Here is a 22,803-nt window from a genome sequence, read left to right as displayed (position 1 = left end):
TACACTCTACACTCAAAGTGTCTTACAAAACATCTAACTACTCAGATCTACAGTACTGTCACCATAAACATTTTTGAGGTGCATATGGATTTCGATAGGCATAACTTCTTCCTTGGTAAGAAATTCAATCACCCCTCTTTGCTTGATACGTATATTGGTAACATCCACCATTTTGAACTATCTGTATACTGTACTCACGAGACCAATCACAGCACCACTCAGTATTGTGACACGCAAAATGATCTATGGCGCCACATTTGAAAGTAAAAAATTAGAAGGCATTACGTTCGTACCAGTCCTCATAATTTCTTACCTGCATGTGATGCTAACTCCTCAGGAGTAAAACCTGATGTCTTCAATTTGGTCCATGTGTGAGAAGCTACATTAAATTTCCATAACTGAAAATATAAATGTTTAAATTAATAAAATGAAATGCTTTACAATATGTGCATTTACAGGTAGCTATAATGCAGGTAGAGGAGGGGGCGAAGTTTTAGGGAATGATAGAGAAAGCATCTCCTATCAGGGAAGCAAAAGTCCCTTTGTCCTGCACATGGTAATACTTGAATTTAAAAAAGAAAACTCCTGCTAATCTTACTAAAAGGTACTCTGCAATCCCAAAAAAATAAACAAATTTAAAAAATAAATATTAATTAAATTACATAAATCAATTAAATAAAGCAACTCATAAAACCCTGCCCCCTTTCTATTAACACCTTTGCTCCTGCTCATTTCACACATGAGCAGGGGCAAAGGTGTTAATAGGAAGAATAGTAGGGATTATATGTTGCTATTATTACTCCTGGCTGCTACCTCAGCTCTGATTGTACAAAACACATGTCCTGTCTAGAACTCTGGCACCTTGAGTTTGTTGCAGCCTTTTTTTGAATGTGGTATGACCCAAATGATGCAGACAGCATCATTAGGGGTCATACCAATGATCCGGACCCAGAGATACAGACAGCATACATAACATACAGTGTGAGTACTGCATTGCTTATGCAATAAGCAATGCTGCTGCTGCTTCTTCCAGTCACATAGCTCCCTGAGGAGCTGTTGTGGCCACCAACAAATTCTTCCAATTGCATCGATCATGTGCTCTACGAGTGGCATCGCAAAGTGCAATGCCCAGAAGTTCACTGATCCCATCCTTCCACCTAGTTGCAGGTCTTCCTCTGCACCTCTTCCCCTTGATTTTTCCTTTATTATATTCTTCAGCAGAAAGTTTTCCCTTCTTACTATATAACCAAAAAACTTGAGTTTTCTTTTGTTGATGCTATGCAGAATTTTATGCCTGCCAATTTTATTCAATACCCACTCATTTGTTCTTCGATCCAAGTAAGAAATACGCAGTATTCTCCTGTAAAACTACATTTCAAATGCCTCAATTTTTTTCCTATCAACTCTTTTCAGATTCCATCCTTCACATCCATAAGTGGCAACTGTAAAAATTAACGAATCAATGATTCTGTTTGGTCTTTTGGGGCAGATCTTGATCTCTCCATAATTTTGTCAGATCAGTGACCAATGTTTTAGCAATTGCCTGTTGTTTCTTTACATCATTTGAGCAGTCACTATGTTTGTTTATTCTTGACCCTAAGTAATCAAATTCATCAACTTCTTCGATATCTTGCCCATTAACCTTCACTTTACTGGAACCAAGATTATCACCAATCACCATCATTTTAGTTTCACACATATTCAGAAACAATCCTTTTTTTCTTACTTACTTCACATACTCGCCTCAGAGTTTGTTTAAGATGATACTTAGAATTGCAAATTAGCATAGTATCATCTGCATAACAAAGGTTGTTTATCTTCAGTCCTCCAATTTTGATACCAATCTCTAAACTTCCAAAGCTTCATGTATGATATCTTTGGAATAAAGATTAAAAAGGTGAGGTGACAAAATACAGCCCTGCCTGACACCGTTACCTATTGTGAAAAAGTCCATGTTTTCCATGTTTGTTCTCACAGTTCCTGGTGTACCAGGAACCGGAAGTAGCTAAATCAGCTGAATTGTGTGGATTGGGAAACCACATAATTCAGCTGATTAAGTCAGCTGAATTATGTGGTCATCATTTCAAATAGTTTCCCATGTTAAACACAATCAAATGCTTTTGCATAATCTATAAAACACAAAACGACTGGAACATTGAATTCTTTGCATTTTTCAATAAACAGTCGTAGACTTAAGATCTGATCTCTGGTTCCTCTGCACCTTTAAAACCTGCTTATTTTTCTGGCATTTCTACTTCAAGTTTTCTTGAGATTCTGTTTAATGTGATTTTAAGAAGAATCTTGTTACCATAAGAAATTAGGCTAATAGTCCTGTAATTTGAGCAAATTTTCAGATCTCCTTTTTTTTGGTAAGGGAATGAAAATTGATTTCTTCCAATCTGATAGCCACCGTCCCATTAGCCAAATTTTTACAATCATTTTATGAAAAAACTTGGCACCCTTCACAACTGTAGCTTTAATCAATTCTCCTGGAATTTCATCAATTCCAGGTGACTTGCCACACGTCTCCTGTAAAGAATTTAAAAACAGTGGCCTCCGACAGTTTTTAAATTCTGTACAGTGGGATCAACTGACGATGTTACCAACAGTAAATTCTAAGTGGGAAGCATTCAAGAAATTAATCGTGCATGCTACTAAAAGTTTCATACCTATTAAGAAATATTGTTCAAGGTTTAGGCCTAAATGTTTGACAAATGAACTAATGAGACTCGTAACAGAGAAGAAAAATGCATGGGATGCATATAAATTATTAAGCGACTCAGAAGCCTAGGGCAGATATAACCTAGTCTGTAATCAGGTCATAAAGGAGGTTAGGCAGGCGAAGGCAGATTACGAGAAATCCATGGCAAAAGATGCTAAGAAAACAGCAAGGATTTCTTTACTTATATAAACTCTAAAAGGAAGGGGTTGAATCTGATTGGTCCACTTGACATCGATGGTTCGAATGTTGATGATCCTGCTCAGATAGCAAACAAACTGAATGAGTATTTTGCATCTACATTCACACATGAGGAATTATCAAGGTTTGAAATTGGCAGAAGGTTATCAAATTGTAGCAGGATATTTAATGATTTTGTAATAACTGAAAGCAAAGTGGAGGAGAAATTGTTGAAGTTAAGCATAAGAAAAGCACCTGGGGTGGATAGGATCTATCCAGTTATATTAAAGGAGGCGGAAAAGCAACTAAGCAAACCCTTAGCCATAATTATGAGAGCATCCTTGGACTCAGGGGAGGTTCCCACGGACTGGAGATGTGCAAATGTATCCCCAATTTACAAGGGGGGATCGAAGGATGACACAAGTAATTAGAGACCAGTTAGTTTAATTTCTGTTCCGGGTAAAATAATGGAGTGACTGGTTAAAGATGCATTGCAGGATCATCTAGATAAGACTGCAGCAATAATTCAGACACAGCATGGGTTTGTTAAGGGAAAGTCTTGTCTGACAAATTTGATAGGATATTATGATGTGGTTACAAAGGAACTGGATGCAAAAAATAATTTTGATATCATATATTTGGATTTCAGGAAAGCTTTTGACACTGTTGCACATGGAAGACTATTGTACAAATTGGAGCAGAATGGTATTAAGGGTAAGTTGCTACAATGGACAAAAGGATGGTTAAGTGGGAGAAGGCAGAGGGTGGTAATCAATGGTTGCTGCTCTTCGTGGACTAATGTTATTAGTGGAGTCCCACAGAGTTCGGTGTTAGGTCCACTGTTGTTTTGTATGTTTATCAATGATATTGATGAAGGTATATCAGGCTTAATGTCGAAGTTTGCAGATGATACAAAGGTTGGCATGGTTGTTAATGACAGTAATGGCTGTGTGCTACTGCAACAGGATCTAGATAATTTGGGCAGATGGGCTAAGAAGTGGTAAGATGGGCTAAGCTAGAGAATCTTGTAATAACTGAGAGTAAAGTGGAGGAGAAATTGTTGAAGATAAACACAAGAAAGGCACCTGGGGTGGATGGGATCTATCCAGTTATATTAAAGGAGGCAGCAAAGGAAGTAAGCAAACCCTTAGCCATAATTATGAGAGCTTCCTTGGACTCAGGAGACGTACCCATAGACTGGAGATGTGCAAATGTGACCCCAATTCACAAAGGAGGATCAAAAGCTGACACAAGCAATTATAGACCTGTGAGTTTAACTTCTGTTCCAGGAAAATTAATGGAGGCACTAGTTAAAGAAGCACTGCAGGATCATTTAGACAAGACTTCAGTTATAGCTCAGACACAGCATGGTTTTGTTAAGGGGAAGTCTTGCCTGACCAATTTGATTGGATACTATGATGCAGTCACAAAGGAACTGGATGCAGGGAATAACTTTGATATTATATACTTGGATCTTAGAAAGCCTTTTGATACTGTTGCACATGGAAGACTGCTGCACAAATTGGAGCAGTGTAACATTGGAGGCAAATTGCTGCTGTGGGTAAAGGGGTGGGTGAGGGGGAGAAGACAGAGAGTGGTAATCAATGGACACTGCTCGTCGTGGACTAATGTTATTAGTGGAGTCCCTCAGGGTTCAGTGTTGGGTCCATTATTGTTTTCTGTATTTATAAATGATATTGATGATGGTATATCAAGCTTAATGTTGAAGTTTGCAGACGATACAAAGGTAGGCAGGGTTGTCAAGGACACTACTGACACTATGCTGCTGCAACAGGATCTGGAAAGGTTGAGCAGATGGGCTGAGAGGTGGCAAATGAAGTTTAACATTGACAAATGTAAAGTACTACACATGGGAAACAGCAACCCCAGAGCAACGTATCAACTCTGTGGTATTACACTGACAGTGGTAGAGAATGAAAGGGACTTGGGGGTGGTTGTGCAGGCAGATATGAAGTTCTCTGAGCAGTGCAGACGGGCTGCAAGAGTAGCTCATGGTGTATTGTCAATGATATATAGGAATTTTTCTAGCAGGGATAAGGAGGTGATTATTCCCTTGTATAAGGCAATGGTCAGGCCACACCTAGAGTACTGTATACAGGTCTGGAGGCCTCATTTCAAGAAGGATGTAGAGCTACTGGACGAGTACAGAGAAGGGCAACAAGATTAGTGAATGGAACAAAGGGGTGCTCTTACGAAGAAAGGCTTAAGATTTGCAAATTACAGTGTCTGGAGACTAGGCACCAGCGAGGTGATCTGATAGAGGTGTATAAAGCATTGAATGGTTTGAGCATGCTCAATGCTGATGGGATTCTTCCTCTCGCTCAGAATAATCACCTGAGAGGGCATAAATTCAAATTGAGGAAAGACAGATGTAGGATAGACGTGCGGAAATTTGCCTTTAGTCAGCGAGTGGTTGGTTGGTGGAATAGACTTCCATCCCTTGTCGTGGAAGTTGATAGCCTAAATAAGTTTAAGGCTCAGCTGGACAGGTATTTTGAATGAACAGAGGAGTGATGTGGGAGTGGTTTTTTTTTTTTTTTTTTGGCTGATGCTGCATAAGCTTGCTTTCTTGCATCAAATGCCTCTGCTAATGCTAATGCTAAAGTGGCAACTGAATTTTAACCTTGACAAATGCAAAGTACTGCATATGGGTAGAAGTAACCCCAGAGAAACGTATCAACTGTGTTGTACTACACTTAAGGTGGTAGAAAATGAAAAAGACCTGGAAGTAATTGTGTAGTCAGATATGAAGTTTTCTGAGCAATGCAGACAGGCTGCAAGGGCAGGTCATGAGATTTTGTCAATGATACATAGGAATTTTGCTAGCAGGGAAAAGGAAGTGATTGTCCCTCTGTATAAGGCAATGGTCAGGCCACGCCTTGAGTACTGCGTACAGGTCTGGAGGCCTCATTTTAGGAATGATGCAGATTTACTTGAGCGTGTACAGAGAAGGGCAACAAGATTAGTGAGGGGAATGAAGGGATCCTCTTACAATGAGAGGCTTAAGTTCTGCAAATTGCAGTGGCTGGAGACTAGGCACCTCGCAGTGATCTGATTGAGGTGTATAAGGCCTTGAATGGGTTGAGCACGCTGAATTCTGATGGGATCCTTCCACTTGTTCAAATTACGAACCTAAGGGGGCATAATAATTCAAATTAAGAAAAGGCAGATGTAGAATAGATGTGTGGAAATTTGCCTTTAGCCAGCGGGTGGTTAATTGCTGGAACAAACTTCCATCTGTCGTTGTGGAAGTTGATAGGTTGAATAAATTTAAGGAGGAACTGGACAGGCATTTGGAGGGAATGGTGTGATTTTTTTTTTTTTTTTTTTTTGGCTGATGCTGCATAAGCTCATACACTTGCTTTCTTGCATCACATGCCACTACTACTACTACTACGTCAGTTCTCTGATGGTTTTTTCGACTTCTTCCTTCAGTGGAACTGGTTCATGATCACATTCTTGAAAAGGGGGTGGCAGATCATTAGTGTCAGCAGGTGCTCTGAAGAGCTGTTCACAGTACTCTTTCCATCTTCCTTTAACTACATTCTCCACTGTTAAAATTTCCCCCTTGGAGTCCTTAATTACATTAAGTTTTCTAAGGAACTTTTGTCTTAAGTACTTAAAAAATGTCATACATCTTCTTAGTGTTGTTTTGTTTGTTGCGGTATTCGATTTCTTTACACTTTTGATTAATATAATCCTGTTTGTCCTGGCTTAAACAGCACTTGATGACTTTGCTTAGTTCCTGATACTCTTTGTTTCCTTGTACACCCGAGCTTTTTTGGTCCTCTGTTCAATAAGTTTAAAAGTGGCTTCTGTAATCCATAGCTTCCTGATCTTTGACCTTTCTCTAATGTATTTATTTGCTAAATCCTTAATAATGCTTTTTGTATTTTCCCACATTTCCTCAGGCAGCATATCGTCATCTAGTTCTAATAGTGCTTGAAAATGACTGCCTGTTTCAAGTATATAATTGTTTGGAATATTTTCTACATCCAGTCGTCTAGGGAAAACCTTATTCATGATGATCACCGCCACAATCTGCTCCAGTAAGTGTTTTTGCTGCGATTACACTGGAATGCCACCTTTGCTGCATAAGGATGTAATCAATCTGATTCCTAGTTTTATGATCAGGAGATTTCCACGTGTAGAGCCTTCTAGGGTGCTGCTGAAAGCAGGTGTCACATATAACAAGACTGTTCAGATGACAAAATTTGATTAAACTTTCACCCCATTCATTTCTAGTGCCAAGATCAAACCTACCACTTCCGGACTAGAAGAAACTGTCTTGCCTACTTTTGCATTAAAATCACCCGTGAGTATCAAAACATCTTTTTTTGGGACAAGATCAACAGCTGATTGGAGATTTTCATAATAAACGTACATATCTGTGGATGTTGATGTCGGTGCATAAGCAACTATAACTGTGAGGCTGGCTCTGAAGTCTAACCATCATCATTCTACTATTAGTAGGATTGTATCCAAGAAGAGACCTCAAACATTCATTATTCAAAATGACAGCAACACAGTGTTCTTTTACTTGGTCACTTCCACAAAAAACAAGCAAAAACCCATTTCCACTTTTGAAATGACCTTGTCCTGTCCACATGACTTTGGTGGCTCCTAAAATGTCAATTTTATACCGATCCATTTCATTGATCACCATATCCATCTTGACTTCTTTTAAACTTTTTACATTCCACGCTTACCTCTTCTTTCTTAAATTTAATTTTGCAGGGCACACAGTAGTATCCGGGATCTGGTTAACAGCAGTTTTTGGAGGAGTCTTTGTTGTGATCTCTGTGGCATCAGCAATGCAGTACTGCATATTAATGACTGTTAAACAGGCTGTCAAACAGCATGCACCAAGCATAGTACCTGATCTAATGATCTTTCCCTGATAGAAGATGTCTCCTTTATCATCCCTTAACACATTGTACTGCCACCCACTCTTACACTTGGAGAATAACAACCACAACATAAATTATACACTTGGTGGGGTTGAATTAAAAACAGCGAAGGAAGAAAGGAAACTGAGGGTTATAATACAAGTAGACAAAGTTCTCTAAGCAGTGTAAACAAGCACCAGAAAAGCATGGTGTCCTATCAAAGATTATCATGTAGAGATATCGAGGTCATAGTCCCACCGTTCAGGGCAATTGTAAGACCACATTTGGAATTAGCATTGGCATTAGCATTAGAGGCATATGATGCAAGAAAGCAAGCTTATTCAGCATCAGCCAAAAAAAAAAAAACATAGCACTCCCATTTCACCCCTCCGTTCGCTCAAAATACCTGTCCAGTTGAGCCTTAAATTTGTTTAGGCTATCAACTTCAACAACAAGTGATGGAAGTCGGTTCCATCAACCAACCACCCGCTGGCCAAAGGCAAATTTCCGCACATCTATCCGACATACATCCTTCCTCAATTTGAATTTATGCCCTCTGAGCTGATTATTCTGAGCAAGATGAAGAATCCCATTGGCATTGAGCATGCTCAAACCATTCAAAACCTTATACACCTCTATCAGATCACCTTGCCGGTGCCAAGTCTCCAGACTCTATAATTTGCAAAACGTAAGCCTTTCTTCGTAAGAGCAACCCTTTGTTCCATTCACTAATCGTGTTGCCCTTCTCTGTACCCGTTCCAGCAGTTCTACATCCTTCTTGAAATGAGGCCTCCAGACCTGTATACAGTACTCAAGATGTGGCCTAACCATTGCCTTATACAAGGAAATAATCACCTCCTTATCCCTGCTAGAAAAATTCCTGTATATCATTAACAAGACACCATGAGCTACTCTTGCAGCTCGTCTGCACTGCTCAGAGAACTTCATATCTGCCTGCACAATTACCCCCAGGTCCTTTTCATTCTCCACCACTGGTCAGTGTAGTACCGCAGAGTTGATACGTTGCTCTGGGGTTACTGTTTCCCATATGTAGTACTTTACATTTGTCAATGTTAAACTTCATTTGCCACCTCTCAGCCCATCTGCTCAACCTTTCCAGATCCTGTTGCAGCAGCATAGCGTCAGTGGTGTCCTTAACAACCCTGCCAACCTTTGTATCATCTGCAAACTTGGACATTAAACTTGATATCCCATCATCCATATCATTCATAAACACCAAAAACAACAACGGACCCAACACTGAACCCCGAGGAACTCCACTAATAACATTAGTCCACGTTGAGCAGTGTCCATTGATTACCACTCTCTGTCTTCTGCCACTCAACCATCCCTTTATCCATAGCAGCAATTTGCCTCCAATGCCACACTGCTCCAATTTGTGCAGCAGTCTTCCATGTGCAACAGTATCAAAAGCCTTTCTAAGATCCAAATATATAATATCAAAGTTATTCCCTGCATCCAGTTCTTTTGTGACTACATCATAGTATCCAAGCAAATTGGTCAGGCAAGATCTGCCCTTAACAAAACCATGCTGCATCTGAGCTATAACTGAATTCTTGTCTAGATGATCCTGCAGTGCTTCTTTAACCAGTGCCTCCATTAATTTACCTGGAACAGAAGTTAAACTAACAGGTCTATAATTACTTGTGTCAGCCTTTGATCCTCATTTGTGAATTGGGGTTACATTTGCACATCTCCAGTCTATGGGTATCTCCCCTGAGTCCAAAGAAGCTCTCATAATTATGGCCAGGGGTTTGCTTACTTCCTTTGCTGCCTCCTTTAATATAACTGGATAGATCCCATCCACCCCAGGTGCCTTTTTTATGTTTATCCTCAACAATCTCTCCTCCACTTTCCTCTCAGTTATTACAAAATCATCCAGCTCACTGCCAATGTTTACTTTACCTACATCATTCTCCTTCCTGAATAACTCCTCATGCATGAATGTAAATGCAAAATACTCGTTTAGATTGTTAGCCACCTGAGCAGGATCCTCAACTGTTGAACCATCAATATCCAGTGGACCAATCTGATTCATCCCTTTCCTTCTTGAGTTTAAATAGGTAAAGAACTCTTTTCTGTTTTTCTTTGCATCCTTTGCCAAGGATTTTTCGTAGTCTGCCTTTGCCTGCCTAATCTCCTTTGTGACTTGGTTACAGACCAACTTATATCTATCATAGGCTTCCATGTCACCCATTAATTTGTATGTATCCCATGCATTTTTCTTCTCTGCCACATGTCTCATTAGTTCATCTGACATCCATTTAGGCCTAAACCTTGAACAATATTTCTTAGTTGGTATATAAAGCCTGGTAGCCTCCAAGATTAGTTCCTTGAATGCTTCCCATTTTGAGTTTGCTGTTGGTAACATCATCAGTTAGTCCCACTGTATAGAATTTAAATACTGTCTCAGACCATCATAGTCGCCTTTACGAAAACAAAAACCCTTCCCTTTACCTCTGATGGTAGTTAGCTCCTTGAGTAAATCCCACTTCAACACACTGTGATCACTGCCACCTAGTGGTTCATTTATCTGCAGATTCTTAATGCATGAAGAATCACTACTGATAATCAGATCAAGAGTATTGCTCCCTCTTGTTGCCTCACGAACATGCTGATGTAGAAAACAATCATCCAATAAATCCACAAAAGCCTTGCTACTGTGCGAGTGACCAACCCAAAAATTCCAGTCAATATCTGGGAAATTAAAATCCCCCATTATAAGACTCTCTGATTTACTGGCCCACTCTATTTCCCTGTACAATATCTTATTATACTCATCAGAGTCATTAGGCCTATAGCACACTCCTACTCTCAATTTTGATTTCCCTATGCTTATGTAACACCAAGCTGACTCGACACTTTCCTGTCCATCGATGTCGACTGGCTTCACTTCCTTGGACTTTATGTGTTTCTTAACTAATAGCATAACCCCTCCTCCCCTCCTGTCCTGTCTATCCTTTCTATACACATTGTATTCCCCAAATTCCAGTTCTGCATTCCTTATATCTGTGTGACACCACGTCTCTGATATCCCAACAATATCTGCCTTTGATGTTTTGAGCAATACCTCAAATTCATCAAATTTATTTACCAAACTCCTAGCTTTGGTGTACACGCAGGTATACATGCACCTGTTTCTATTCTTGGCTACCCTAACACAACCCATGTGTTTACTTGTACCGCAATGACTACCAGCAGTCTCTGAAATATCCTGCATCTTGTTTTTCAGGCTTCTGCGCATTTCAATAGAAGCAGTGCAAGAATCACTTTCACCTCTGCCAGTGGCTACTGTTAATCTATTAGTCCTTGTATCCCCCCCAACTAGCAGTTTTCCGACCCACCTAACTCTGCCTCGACAGCATCAGCAAAAATTCTTGCACCCTTTCTATTTAAGTGTATCCCATCCCTGTAGAAGCAATCTCTCCTGTTAACAAGTACAGTCCAGGCTGAAAAAAATTCTACCCGTTGAGCCTTGCACAATCCCTCCAGGGCCGAATTGATCGACAAGGCTCTCATCATATACTCCCTCCTATCATGTCTGGGCAGAATTGCAGACACTTTCAAATTCAACCACAATTCACGGCTTTTTTTCAACAGTGACCTGTACTTGCTAAGTAATTCCGCCAGTCTCCTACTCTTAATATCATTAGTGCCAACGTGTACAACTATATCACCTTTTGTGCCCTTAAAAGATGATATCCGCTGTACAACGTCATCAACCTTTGCCTCTGGCAGACATACCCTGGTCCTATTCCACCTATCCTTTTTACAAAACATGTTCCCCGCTTCCCTGACAATAGAGTCACCAACAACTACTAGTTCCTGTGGGACCAGCGCATTCTGCCTAGGGGCTGCCTCTGTGTTGCCTGATGACCAAGTGCAAGCTCTGGCGTTGATGTGGGCGGCTGAGAGCTTGATGGGCCCCTCAATTTATTTCCTTCGAGGGCATCCACCCTGTCCTTCAAGCTCTCATAAAGGCCCATAACAACGCTGAGTTGTCGCCTGATTTCCTTGCACTCCTTACATCGTGCACACACAAAGACATCCCCCTTGGCAGTATCATGTCCCGTACCAGACTGCTCCGCAAACATCAAGCAAACAGTGCATTTTAAAAGACTGTGATTCAGAGGGCAACTGCCCCTCTCAGTTCTCCCCTGAACCACAGCACTCCCATTAGCTTGAGCCTTTTGCTTTGCTGCTCTGGTCTGAGTCATGATTCCGATTTAATTCAATAAAATTTCAAAACAAAATTAAATCCTTAAGTTATATCCCAAAACAGTTATAACGCTATATTTATTTTTTCGGTATCTAGTGTTTTCTACGAGTTCCCTTTATATAACTTCCGTATCACGTGTACCACTATAGTTATGTATTAATTATTTGTTACGCTTAAGTCGTTATATATATAAATATATATATATATAGTTAAAAGTACAATTTAATTGACAATAAAGTTTATCAAGATTAATAGATTTACTGATTAATTGACAATATTATATTATGCACTATACTAAACTAAGCTTATGCTATCGTGTAAAAATGGCGGGAATTCACGAACGGTACTTCTACGGACTCGTAAGTATTGATTAGCTTCCAAATCTCGCTATCTCAATCTCAATTATGTGTTCAAGTATGGAGATCTCATCTGAAAAAAAGACTGAGCATCTTGAAAGGGTCCAAAGACAGGCAACTCGCATGATGAGATCGGCAAAAGGGTGACCATATTAGAAAAGACTCCATATATGTCGTAACCAAACACTTCAGAAGTAACCTGACTGAGGTTTATAAGGCTATGGGAGGGGTTAGTAAAATAGACGAAGGAGGAATTTTCACTGTTACAGAGAACTCCAGAACTCGGGGGCATAAATTACAGGGAATGAGGTTTAGACTAGATTGTAGAAAGTTTTCTTTTAGCTAGCAAGTCATTCATTCATTGCTGGAACAGGTTGTCTTCACTAGGAATGTGCAACACAGGTTATCTTCACTAGAGAATGGACAAATGCTACAACAATTAACTTTGAGGGGGGTCCCCCCAAAGTTCATTGTTGTTGCTGATTTTCTAAAATGAAACTTGTGGACAATACAGGGCATGATATTAAAATGTGCAGATGATGTAAAGATTGGGAGAGTGGTTAGCAATCAGTGTAAAAAAGTGGCACTGCTTCAAAATGACTTTAATAAGCATTAGGGATCGTCATATAAATGGCAACTGTTTTAATACAGCAAAATGCAAGGTTTCATACTTGGGAATTAATAATCCCAAAATTATTTAGACACCACTTTAGAAACGGATAGATGAATTAAAAAATGTAGATAAAAGGATATTTGGAGATTACAATGCAAGCAGGCAAATTTCACAGTGCAGACAGGACTACAAAGAAGGCTCATTGTGTTCAGTCAATTTATGAAATTAATTTATTAAAATAGGGAAGCTATAGCTGCACTGTATAAGGCAATCATGAGACCACCTGGAATGCTGCATTTGTATGGAAGCCATATTTAGAAAAAAATACTGAGCAACATGAAAGGGCTCAAAAGAAGCACAGCATCCCAGTGATATTAGCTAAAGGGCAGCTGTATAAAGAGAGAATGTGGTATTTAAGAACTCTAGATGGAAGTTCATTAGGGTTTATAAGGCTCCTCTAAGGGACGGGATAGTAAGCTAAACATGAAATTTTTATGGTATTAAATATTTCTAGGACCAGGGGGTATAAATGGTTTTTTTTTTTTTTTTTGTTAGTTGTTGGCACATTGGCTTCTGTGGCCACAATGCACCTCCCAAAGTTTTTGCATTTTACTCTCATCCAAGCCGAAAGCAGGGTCCGAACTGGCGACCTTTGGGTATAAATGTAACCTAAGGGAAAGAATATATATATGGATTACAAGAAGTTTTCCTTTAGTTAGCTCTACAAGTAGTTTAAGCAGACAGCTTAGGGAATTTAAAAGCTAGCTGCATTAGTATCAAATGAAAGAGGGAATAAAAAACTACCCATAGGTTGTTTTTAGTGTACATCCAAAGCTTATGACTTCCTTGCACTGTATGACCAATGCTAATCTATAATATTAATTTCATGTTATATAATAATTTACTTATTAAAAATTATACTTACCTCTCTGAAAAGGGGACAAGAATGGAGCCAGACAACATCTCCCCTCAAATCTTCATCATCTACTTCAATATGTGGATTGTAACCACCAAAAGAATACACATTACCTTCATCAACAACAATTCTATGACCACTGCGAGGTTTGGGACATTTTATTCCTATAATTTAAAAATTTGTTCCTTTTTTTTTAAATTATACAAGCAAAAATGCTATTTAGAAAATCTGCACAAAGCTTTTTAGTTAATAAAAAACAAACAAACGTTGATTAGCCAAACTATCAAGTTAAATATATGCTTGTATAGATAAGGGCACTTCAGTTTTCTATATAGCTATTAGCAAACTGAGTTTCCTACAAAATGCATCAAAACATATTGGAAAAGCAAGTCACTAAGAGTTGTCTTGGTACTGTGACAGCACTTCAAATAAAAGGCCACACTACAAGGTATAAATAAATTGTTATTTATCTGAAATGCACACCAATACTTACAGGGCTTAGTTCATCACTTGTTACTACTCATCAGTGGCTGAGCAGGTGGAATCAGTGAAACATCTGACAAGTGATGAGATAAGCCAGCAACATGTACACCAATGAGCCAAAACATTATGTTATGCAAATCGAAGCAACTGCAGGTGAACTATGGCACATGCGCGGGTTGGGTCATGGTATAAAAAACACCTGATAATGGGCTCTGTTAATCAGTGTTACTCTTGTTCTTCAGATGGGAAAAGCAGCGGACTTAAGCGAGTTTGACAAAGGCCAAATTGTAAGGGGGAGACAACTGGGTCAGAGCATATCTGAAATGGCACAGCTGGTGGGGTGCTCACAGTCAGCCATGGTTAGTACCTACTGAAAGCGGTCTGAGGAGGGGAAACCCACAAACCGCCGGTGAGGTGTTGGACGACCATGGCTCATCAATGCTCGAGGTGAGCAAAGGCTCTCCCGGATGGTACGTGGCAACAGAAGGGCAACTGTGGCGCAACTTGCCGGTAATTGGAATACTGGTGGCGGGAGTAAGATGTCACACACAGTACATCGAACCCTGCTGAAAATGGGGCTGCTTAGCCAAAGGCCACTCCGAGTGCCCATGCTAACCATGGTTCACCATTGGAAGAAAGTTGTCTGGTCTGACGAATCACGTTTCCTGTTGCACAATGTGGATGGCCGGGTACATGTCCATCGTTTACCTAGGGAAGTGATGGTGCCTGAATGCACTGTGGGATGAAAACAAGCCAATGGTGGCAGTGTCATGCTTTGGGCGATGTTCTGCTGGGATACCCTGGGTCAAGTCATCCATGTGCCGGGCATTCTGGTATCTACCACCTACCTAAACATCATTGCTGTACACACCCTTTCATGGCAACAGTCTTCCCGGTAGTGCCGTCTTTCAGCAGGATAATGCACAATTCCTAACCACCCGGATTGTTCAAGACTGGTTCGTGGAACATGAGGAAGACTTCCAGGTACTGTCCTGGCTCCAAATTCCCCAGACATCCCATCGAGCAGCTGTAGTTTGTGTTGGAACAGCAACTCCAATCTGCAGCATCTCAACCACAGACTTTACAGGAGTTAAGAGGATCTACTGGTTATGTGTTGGTACCAGATACCACAAGACACATTTTGAAATCTTGAAGCACACATGCCACGCCGGGTACGAGCTGTTTTGGCTGCACGTGGAAAGACCAACATAGGTGGTCAGTTTTGGCTCATCAGTGTATGATGCCCAACAGAACAACTTTCTCCAGCTATTGTTTGTAGACATGAGCTATATACAAAAGTACTATAGATTACATAAATTTAAGGGTTGTAGCCCTCTTATAAAAAATAAAAACCAAAAGTTTTTCTTATTCTCTAAAGATTAAAATTTAGAATAGCACCTGGTTCTTGAGATTGCAACAGACAGTCTAAACTCCCAGGAAATCTAGGACTTGCTTGGGAATTTAGAACACTGATGGAGCTACTATTCAGATAACACTTATGAATCAAGAGTACCAAATTTCAGAGAAGTCCAGTAATTCTGCGACAGTATACCCATTGTGTGCAAGTCCTCAAACTGCACCTAATATACTGAAGGTGACCACCTGGGTGTGAACCAATGTAAGCAAAGGCAGTGTCATACCCACACCATAAAGAATGCCACTGTGTCACCAGGCAATACTAGGTGGTAGATGGCTGTTGTCAACACCACCACTTTTCTGACTAAAGGTTCAAAGTGGTAAAACTTATGTTGTCTCCAGAACAAAGCTCTGGCAACCCACATCTCTTCCATCATGCAGTACGAGTGAAGCCTTTTGAGGTTATGGTGGATATTATGGTGAGATCCACTTTCCCTTATATTTCAAAGGTACAGTTCAAAACAATGTTCACAGGCCAGCCACTACACGGCCTGCTGGATCGGAACAATTCACATCTGGTGAGTACGGGCTTGGCAAACCCAGGGTCCTGAGCTGGATATCATCATTCTTCTCTTTCTTGCTTTCTTGGTGATTCCCTTCTACTTCTGACTCTCTTTCTCTCTCTCAGGGTAAGACGGGAATTTTTTTTTTTTTTTTTGGCTGGTGCAGCATAAGCCTCAGGCTTCCTTGCACCTTAAGGCTAATAATAATAATAATTGGTAACTTTCTAGATGGCATCTAGGTTACCATTACACACTAACCATCTGGATCAGTTAGTATATAATCTCGCTGCATCTACCTCGTTATATATTACCTGGAGAGAGTTTGAGTAGTGTGTATATGGGAGGCATTGTGAATGCTGTGTTATGGCAAGGAGCTGGGTATATCCTTGATGAGCGTATGCAACATGCAAAAATATCATTAATTCATACAATATGTCCCCCTACTTTTACTCCTGCACCTAATATACTGAAAGAGATGGGTATATTCTTTCCACGTAGGATATATCTTGAATTTTCATCCTGTCGCACAACATGTCCATCCCACTCTGTCTTACTACTGAATACACTATGAACAGTCAAACTAAGAAAAAAATTTCGGCAAGTAGGGTCATTTTACAACAACCAAGTCCTCTGCTTGCAATCTTCACAATGGTGGGGCTGTTAGTAACACTGGGCATAACATGTACAGCACCTAGTATACTCGAACAGACCACCGAGGTGTGGTCTCCTTGAATATACTAAGTGCAAGCAATTGTGTTAACTAATGTAAGCAGGGGTCCATCCCTCTATGTTACCAGATAATGCTAAATGGTAGATGACTCTCATCAACCAGTGAAATACAACCATGTTGCTTATTGAAAGCAAGAAGTCACAAAGCTCATGTTTAGTCTCCTGAACAAAGCTCCAGGAATCCCCCCCCCCAATCTCTTCCATCATGCAGTATGATAGAAGTCTTTTGAGGTCATGATGGGTGGCACTGGGAGACGCAATCTTACTTACATTTCGAGGATACAGCTCTAAAATGGTGTTAGCAGGCTGACCACTAGTCTACCAGACCAAACCTATTGGTAACTATCTAGGAAGGATCTGGATCAGCTAATGTATGATATCACTGCCTCTACTCTGCCAGATAGTGACTGGAGAGTTTGAGTAGTGTACATACAGGGAACATTGGTGAGGCCACGTTATGTCAAAGAGATGGGTATATTCTTTCCACGTAGGATATATCTTGAATTTTCATCCTGTCGCACAACATGTCCATCCCACTCTGTCTTACTACTGAAAACATTATGAATAGTCAAACTAAAAGAACAAAATTATCTGTGAAAAGATCTAAACCTCAAACACTTCCTCGTTCATTTCACAAATATTGTGATCTCAGTTCCAAACTCAATGATGTCCATTTCCACTTGCAGTCTGCCAAACCACACTTATCTTTTCTGACAGATTCCCAATTATCAGTTGATTTGACTGATACTTATCTCAATTGTCCTAATTATTTGTTGTACAATTCCAATTGCTTCAAAGATGGTACTTGTGCACATGCTCTGATATTCCCTAAGAGATCTCTGGTTTAAATTATTTCCACCCCATTCTGTCAAATTCATCTGTTGCCTTTATCGTTCTCCTAACTCTTTGATTTCCTTTCTTTGAAAGTTGACTTTCTCCAGTGCAACTTTTCTAACAGTGAGCTAATTTTCCTTGGTGATTTTAACATTCACAACCTGGCTAGCAACCATTTTCTAGTCACAAGAACCCAGCTGGTAGAGATGAGACTTTTGCAATTACTGATGATCTCAATCAGATTGTTCACTTACCCACCAGAATATCAGACAATCCCAAACACACGATCCAACAAGATCTATTTTTCTCACGAACAACACTTCCCTGTATATGGTCAAGGTGAGTGGTCCTCTAGGCACCTCAGATCACAACTTGATGATAGTATCTTCTCCAATAATGTCCTTCTCTTGTGGCCATTGTCAACCTCTTGTTGTTTGGTATTACAAGAATGCAAAATGGTGAGATTTCTATTCTTCATTTCCTTGGTTTGAATACTGTTTTAAATCATCTGGTGTCAATGTTTGCTCAAATCTTGTCAGTGAAATTCTTTCTTGTGGTGATGAAATCCTATATTCCACACTCCCCTCAAAATCTTGTCCTTTAACTCAACCTTGGCTGTTCAAGACAAGAAAGTTGAACAATTAGCTTACATTGCAATTGGCTTATATCTCCAGCTTCATTTTCTGCCTACACCAAAGTTCTCAACAATTGTAATGCAGTTATTAATCAAACCAAACTAGATTTTTGACATTCCAACAATAGAAAACTTGCTTCTTATCCAAATGGCAGCTCAACATTCTGGACTCATGCAAAAAGCCATTGGATGTAACTTTTGCAAATCTCTACCCCACCTCTGTTAAAACACAACAGTTTTACTGTCACTAAGCTAAAGATAAATAATGCCTACTGCTAGCATCCTACTTTTCTTCTAACTCTTGTATCTCAGTAGAATAGTTTTGAATAGTTGTAATGCCAAGAAAGTGCTAGGTCCTGATGTATTTTTCCACTTGTTCCCAAAAACTGTGTTTCTGAACTTATTGTGTTGGTCCTACAGGAGATAGTTATGGCAGGTAGAATGCGTTGGTCCTACAGGAGATAGTTATGGCAGGTAGAATGTGTTGGTCCTACAGGAGGTAGTTACTGTTGGTGACTCTATTGTAAGGGAAATACACCGTGTAAGGATAGGTGGAATAGGATCAGGATCCATGGGTCTACAAGAAGGAAAAGTAGTTGACATTGTAGAGCATATATCATCTTTTAAGGGCATTAAAGGTGAAACTGTTGAGCACTACTGGCAGTAATGACATTAAGAGAAGGAGATATGACATACTTAACACATACAGAGCAATTTGGAGGAAAAGTTGCAAGTTAGGGTTGACTTTGAAAGTGTCTGTTTGTTTGTTTGTTTGTTATGTGGTTTTTAGCAGCATTAGCAACTAAGGCCATATTGCTAGTAGGGGTAGATAAAATTTTTGCTGCCCGGAATTGTGATTTCCCATTAACTCCATTATATAAAAGGTTCCATTTGCAATGATTCCATTTGTACCTGTCCCCCAATGAACCTAACCCCAGGTAAATCAAGAGCTACCTGTATGTGTGTGTGTGTGTGTATGTAAATATATACACATACTATATATAAATATATAGTATGTGTGTGTAAAAATACAGGTAACCCTCGTATAACACGGTACCTATACAATGCGGTTTCGATATAATGTGATTTATAAATTGTGGCTACCCTTGCATGACACGGTTGTGGTTTCGATATAACACGATCTACAAATTGTTGTATCACTTCTTTTCACACACTTTTACCACGCAACTTAAAAATCAAACTTTATGTTCGTTAAATTTGTCTGCTCATAAAATGGGCGTAATTGCCAGAACTGAATTTATATAAGGGGAAACACGCAAGTACATACATACATAATTTTTTGTGTAGTGCCAATTTTTCACCTTATAAAAAGTTAATTGTTGCGCAAGTAGTTATAATAGTGATTTTATTCGGGGAATACCCCTTGGCAAATAAAAAATTTATTTTTTATAGTAATGGCCACCAAAACTGCAAAAGAAGGAAAAAAACCAACATTGAAAAGAAAATTCATTTTACTCGAAGAAAAAATTAAAATCTTGGATCGGTTAAAAATGGAGAAAAACAAGTTGTTGCAAGGACTTTGAATTTAAATGAATCAACAATTCGTACAATCAAACAAAAGGAGCAGAAAATCAGAGATAGTGTTATTAGAGCAGGGCAACAAGATTAGTGAATGGAACAAAGGGGTGCTCTTACGAAGAAAGGCTTAAGTTTTGCAAATTACAGTGTCTGGAGACTAGGCACCAGCGAGGTGATCTGATAGAGGTGTATAAAGCCTTGAATGGTTTAAGCATGCTCAATGCTGATGGGATTCTTCCTCTAGCTCAGAAAAATCACCTGAGAGGGCATAAATTCAAATTGAGGAAAGACAGATGTAGGATAGACGTGCGGAAATTTGCCTTTAGCCAGCGGGTGGTTGGTTGGTGGAACAGACTTCCATCCCTTGTGGTGGAGGTTGATAACCTAAATAAGTTTAAGGCTCAGCTGGGCAGGTATTTTGAATGAACAGAGGGGTGAAGTGGAAGTGGGTTTTTTTTTTTTTTTGGCTGATGCTACATAAGCTTGCTTTCTTGCATCAAATGCCTCTACTAATGCTAATGCTAATACTGGGTCAACGATAAGTGCAAAGCACGTTGCTCATGTATGCGATATTTTAATGGAAAAAATGGAGAAATCTCTAATGGTTTGGATTGAAGACTGCACTCACAAGAAAATGCCTTTGAGTGGAAACCTTATTAAACAAAAAGCTTTCAAAATTTATCAATATTTAAAAGAACTTGAACAAGATTTTTCAGAAGAAAGCTCTCAGCATGAATTTTGTGCCAGTAAGGGCTGGTTCAAAAATTTTAAAAAGCATTTTTATTTACATAATCTTCAGCTCCAAGGAGAATCAGCATCAACAGACGTAGATGCTGCTCGAAAATTCCAAGAACTTTTAAAAATCATTGAAGAAGGTGGATATAGGGCAGACCGGGTATTCAATGCAAACGAATTTGGGTTAAACTGGGAAAAAAAATGCCAAAAGGCACTTATATATCGAAAAATGAAAAAACAGCTCCTGGATTCAAAGTTTCTAAAGACAGAATTACTCTATTGTTCTGTAGTAATGCGTCAGGTGATTACATGACAAAACCAATGTTAATTAACCAATCTTTAAATCCTTGTGCTATGAAAGCAATTGACAAGTCCATCCTCCCTGTTTATTGGAGAGCCAACAAAAAGGCATGGCTTAGAGCTAGCATATTTGAAAATTGGTTTTTTAACTGTTTTGTGCCTGATATAGAAAGATATACAAAGAAAAAGAATATCGACATTAAAATTTTACTAATTTTAGATAACATGCCAGGTCACTCAAAAAATGTAACCACCCGAATATTAAAATAATTTATTTGCCGCCTAATACAATGTCATTTATTCAACCCCTTGATCAAGGGTTAATTTCAACATTTAAAGCATATTATATTCATTAGCATTAAGTAGAGGCATATGATGCAAGAAAGCAAGCTTATGCAGCATCAGACAAAAAAAAAAAAAAAAACACTCCCATTTCACCCCTCCGTTCCTTCAAAATACCTGTCCAGCTGAGCCTTAAATTTATTTAGGCTATCAACTTCTGCAACAAGGGATGGAAGTCTGTTCCAACAACCAATTACCCGCTGGCTAAAGGCAAATTTCCGTACCTCTATCTTTCCTCAATTTGAATTTATGGCCTCTCAGGTGATTATTCTGAGCAAGAGGAAGAATCCCATCGGCATTGAGCATGCTCAAACCATTCAAGGCTTTATATACCTCTACCAGATCACCTCGCCGGTGCCTAGTCGCCAGACACTGTAATTTGAAAAACTTAAGCATTTCTTCGTAAGAGCACCCCTTTGTTCCATTCACTAATCTTGTTGCCCTTCTCTGTACTCGTTCCAGCAGCTCTACATCCTTCTTGAAATGAGACCTCCAGACCTGTATACAGTACTAAGGAGGTGATTATACATGGGAATAATCACCTCCTTATCCCTGCTAGAAAAATTTCTGTATATCATTGACAAGACACCATGAGCTACTCTTGCAGCCCATCTGCACTGCTCAGAGAACTTCATATCTGCCTGCACAATTACCCCAAGGTCCTTTACATTCTCTACCACTGTCAGTGTAGTACCACAGAGTTGATACATTGATCTGGGGTTACTGTTTCCCATATGTAATACTTTACACTGTCAATGTTAAACTTCATTTCCCACCTCTCAGCCCATCTGCTCAACCTTTCCAGATCCTGTTTCAGCAGCATAGTGTCAGTAGTGTCCTTAACAACCCTGCCAACCTTTGTATCGTCTGCAAACTTGGACATTAAACTTGATATACCATCATCAATATCATTTATAAATACAGAAAACAATGGACCCAATACTGAACCCTGAGGGGCTCCACTAATAACATTAGTGCACAATGAGCAGCGTCCATTGATTACCACTCGTCATTGATTACTATTCGTCAAACATTCCAATTAATTTTGGAAAAAATGGAATCTAATACAAACATGCCACTGCCTCAAGTGCGGAAAGAGTTTTCAATATTTAATTGTGTAAAAACTATTTCTCTATGGAGTTAAAACCCTCTACACTGAAAGGTTGCTGGAAAAAAATATGGCCTGGTGTTGTCCTTAATCAAAATTCCATACCTCCTGTGGATGCTGAACTAAGTTGTATAACAAACGTGGCACACATTTGTAGTGGCGAGGGATTTTCCGATGCGGTTGAAAATGAAATTCATGAATTAATTGATGAAGAAACAGATTTAAATGAGGAATTGGTTCAATTAA

General features: G+C 39.5%; 1 protein-coding gene across 2 annotated transcripts in view; it reads right to left on the bottom strand.

Moving 5' to 3' along the window:
• slim (scruin like at the midline) overlaps nt 1–22,803 on the bottom strand; it is a 197,920-nt gene that overhangs the window by 166,852 nt on the left and 8,265 nt on the right. For both annotated transcript variants that reach the window (XM_090369140.1, XM_090369141.1), the window contains exons 2-3: nt 13,944–14,098; nt 314–398 (exon numbers count right to left, since the gene is read on the bottom strand). In XM_090369140.1, coding sequence (XP_090225266.1) covers nt 314–398; nt 13,944–14,098 — 240 coding nt within the window. The remainder of the gene's footprint in view (nt 1–313; nt 399–13,943; nt 14,099–22,803) is intronic.

The sequence above is a fragment of the Mastigoproctus giganteus genome, chromosome 2 (assembly GCF_048544385.1).
Source record: "Mastigoproctus giganteus isolate SK-2022 chromosome 2, ASM4854438v1, whole genome shotgun sequence".
Lineage (NCBI taxonomy): Eukaryota > Metazoa > Arthropoda > Arachnida > Uropygi > Thelyphonidae > Mastigoproctus > Mastigoproctus giganteus.
This window is presented reverse-complemented; position numbering and strand designations above follow the sequence as displayed.